The 3083-nt window shown below is 42.7% G+C and overlaps 1 protein-coding gene across 1 annotated transcript in view; it reads left to right on the top strand.

Moving 5' to 3' along the window:
* Positions 1-2381, top strand: part of LOC104874078 (neuroblastoma breakpoint family member 6-like protein) — a 19653-nt gene extending 17272 nt beyond the window's left edge. The window contains exon 9 of the mRNA XM_033765970.1: positions 2323-2381. Coding sequence (XP_033621861.1) covers positions 2323-2381 — 59 coding nt within the window. The remainder of the gene's footprint in view (positions 1-2322) is intronic.
* Positions 2382-3083: the final 702 nt, after the last annotated feature.

Below are 3083 nucleotides of genomic sequence, written 5' to 3'. Positions count from 1 at the left end.
GGGTATCAAAGTCGTCACAAATTCTAAAGGAAGAGGAAGAATGCTGGTGGTTGTGACACTGTTTAGTCTTCCAGAGACCCCAGGGTCCTTTTGCAGTGTCTGTTGTTTTCCCATGGTAAATGTAGAGTCTGACCTTTAGGAGCTAAGCAGTTGTGGGAACTCCTGCCCTTAAAAGAAACCACTTTTTCCATATAAGGGTGAAATCAAGATAAAATGCACATATGGTTTCAGTTCTGTCAGAGTGAGGCAATGACATGTGCCATAGCAAGAAAAGAAGAAGGAACCAGCAGAGCCCCCTGAGGAAATTCATGTCATGTCACAATATTGAGGGAAAAGCATTTTTTTTCCTATGTTGTTCAGGCCTTGAACTCAGTATATAACCCAGGCTGGCCTTGAAGTTGTGACTATCCTCCTGCCTCAGCCTCCCAAGTGCTGGAATTACAGGTGTGCCCCACCATACCCTGCTTGAAAAAGTTTTGAGAACTGCAACTCTCTGGCAGTTTACAGTGCATGAGCCCATGTCCACTGGTCCCTTATAAGATTGAACATTGTGTATACACAACATTAAGCTCCTGCTATCACTCTTTTTTTTGTTGTTTATTTTGTTTTTTTGGTTTTTTTGAGACAGGGTCTCACTATATAGTTGAGACTGACCTGGATCTCACTATGTAGCCCAGGCTGGTCTCTAATTCACAGTGATTCTCCTGTCTCAGCCTTCTGAGTGTTGGGATTACAGGTGTGTGCCACCACACCCGGCTTTGCTGTCTTCTTATTACTTGCTCCCTCTCATTACTCAACCTTCCAAGCACAGTTTGGTTTTCTTCCTTCTTTTTCCCCATTAAGTTTATTGGTACACTTTAGGTATACAGTACAGTTACATTCATCATTGGGATCTTGTCCCTTTACACGACAGGTCTTGGTTCTCATTTTTTCCCCTTGTCCCTGCCCTCCCTTCACCTGCTCCTCTCCTCCTCCTTTACAAACACTTCATTTCCATTTTTTCATTTTGTCATATTTTTTCTTTCCCCTTATTAGTTTTCCTCTACCCTTCCCACTTTCTCTACACCTTTAGCTCCTTTCTTCCCATTTTTGACAAGTGGTTGGTATCCAGAATATTAACCCCCCAAAATAGCAAAAAAATAAAAATAAATAAATAAATAAATAGGCAATAGACCTAGAGATTTCTCAAAAGACATTTAAATGGCCAACAAGATATGAAAAAAAAATGCCCAACATTACTACTCAGATGAACAAATCAAAGACACAATGAGATATTACTTCATACCTGTTAGTATGGCTATTATCAACAAGATTAAATATAAGTGCTGGCAAAGATGTGAGACATTGTTAGTAGGAATATAAATTAGTACAGCTGTTATGGAAAACATTATGGTGGTTCCTCAAAAAATTTAAAATAGAACTACCACATGATCCAGAGATGCCATTATTTGGTGTATATGCAAAGGAAATTAAGTAGACACGGAGGTGACATACGTCCTGATATCCTAGCTACATGGCGTATGTGTTGCCAAAGAAAGCATAGTCCCAGTAACTTGGCAAGGCGGAAGCAGAATTATTTGAACCCAGGAGTTGAGGCTGTGTAACACAGTGAGACCTTGCCAAGAAAGAAAGAGAGAAAGAAAGAGAACTAAATCAGTATGCCGAGATATTGGCACTCCCAAGTTTCCTGCAGCGTTATTGACAATAGCTAAGAAGTGGAAACAACCATCAACTGATGAATTGATAAAGAAAATATGGTACATATACACCACTGAATATTTCTCCATAAAAATGAGGCCTTGTTACTTGCAACATGAATAGAACTAGAGATAATTATGTTCAGTAAAATAAGCCATGCACTACATAATCTCCCTTGTATGTAGAATATAAGTTTATCTCATAGAAGTTGAGAGAAAAATGGTGATTACCACCGGAGGCTGGGTACAGCATTAAGGAAGGAGAGATGACACTGATCAATGATATTAAATTGGATAGGGGTAAGAGGTTCTGTGGTACTGCACAGTGGAGTGACTATAATGTACAGTACATTTCAAAAAGCTAGAAAGATTTGGAATGCTTTCATCATAAGGAAATGGCAATGTTTGATGAGATACATTTAATCTGATTTAAACATTACAGAATGTACACAGGTATACAAACATCACCTAGTTTTCTTCCTTATCACCTTGTTATCTACTCAGTTCGTGGAGAAGTGATTGATCTTTCTGTGTTTGTATCTGTCAGTCTGTCTGCCTCATTCTCACGGCAAACAAGCAATTTGCAATCCAGAGGGCTCAGTTTCCCTCATTCTTTTCTTAACAGCTGTTGAAATTCACCCTTACGCTTTGATTGACAACCACGTGGGCAGCTGTGGGTTCTAATCAATCCCGATTTGATCTTCTGTTCTGCTTTATCTCCCCCGTCTATGTGATGAGGTACAGGAGAAGGAAGTAAATGAACTTCTGCCAGATTCATCAGGTGAATGGTATCTGCACCCTGCCCGGCACCCTGGCCGTGCTGTCTTCCCATCAGAGAAGCCCGAAGTCTGCTCTGAGCTGGATGGATCCAGTGAGTACTTAAACCGTCCTGCAGATAATCCAGCTCATCTGTCGGGGACCTCTGGGCTCAGCTCCTCTGTGCCATGTAAGAGAGGTGTCCATGGGAGGCTCAGGAGGCCTCGACTGGTTCAGAGAACGTGCAGATGTCAGCTGTATGTAGAGCTTCGCTGTGTTCCTTCTGCCTGGTTGGGTGTCTGGCAGCCAGATCCACGCTGTGCAGCCCTAGGTTGCAGATTGAGGAGTGAAGATGAGGGAGCCTTAGCACTCCCTGCCACCCCCTCTGCCTGCGCAGGGCTGGGCCAGAGATCAGTGGACAGCATTGCTGTTTCCTAGCTTCTGTCGTGTTCCTGGGAGTTCACTTCCTGAGCAGTTCCTCCACTCTTCGCTGGAGGCTAGCCTAGTTGCGCAGTTGCCTTGGAGGTTTATTTTTGTTTTCTGACTTCTGACTCAGTTGTCTGCCTGCTCCGAGGTTGCTTTCCTTCCAGATGAAGTGCTCTAGTTTTTCATCCTCCACCCAAGCTATGG

This window comes from Fukomys damarensis, unplaced genomic scaffold, assembly GCF_012274545.1.
Source record: "Fukomys damarensis isolate Sample0158 unplaced genomic scaffold, DMR_v1.0_HiC HiC_scaffold_19, whole genome shotgun sequence".
Taxonomy (NCBI): domain Eukaryota; kingdom Metazoa; phylum Chordata; class Mammalia; order Rodentia; family Bathyergidae; genus Fukomys; species Fukomys damarensis.
Note: the sequence above shows the minus strand (reverse complement) of the source record. Positions and strands in the feature narration are given on the sequence as shown.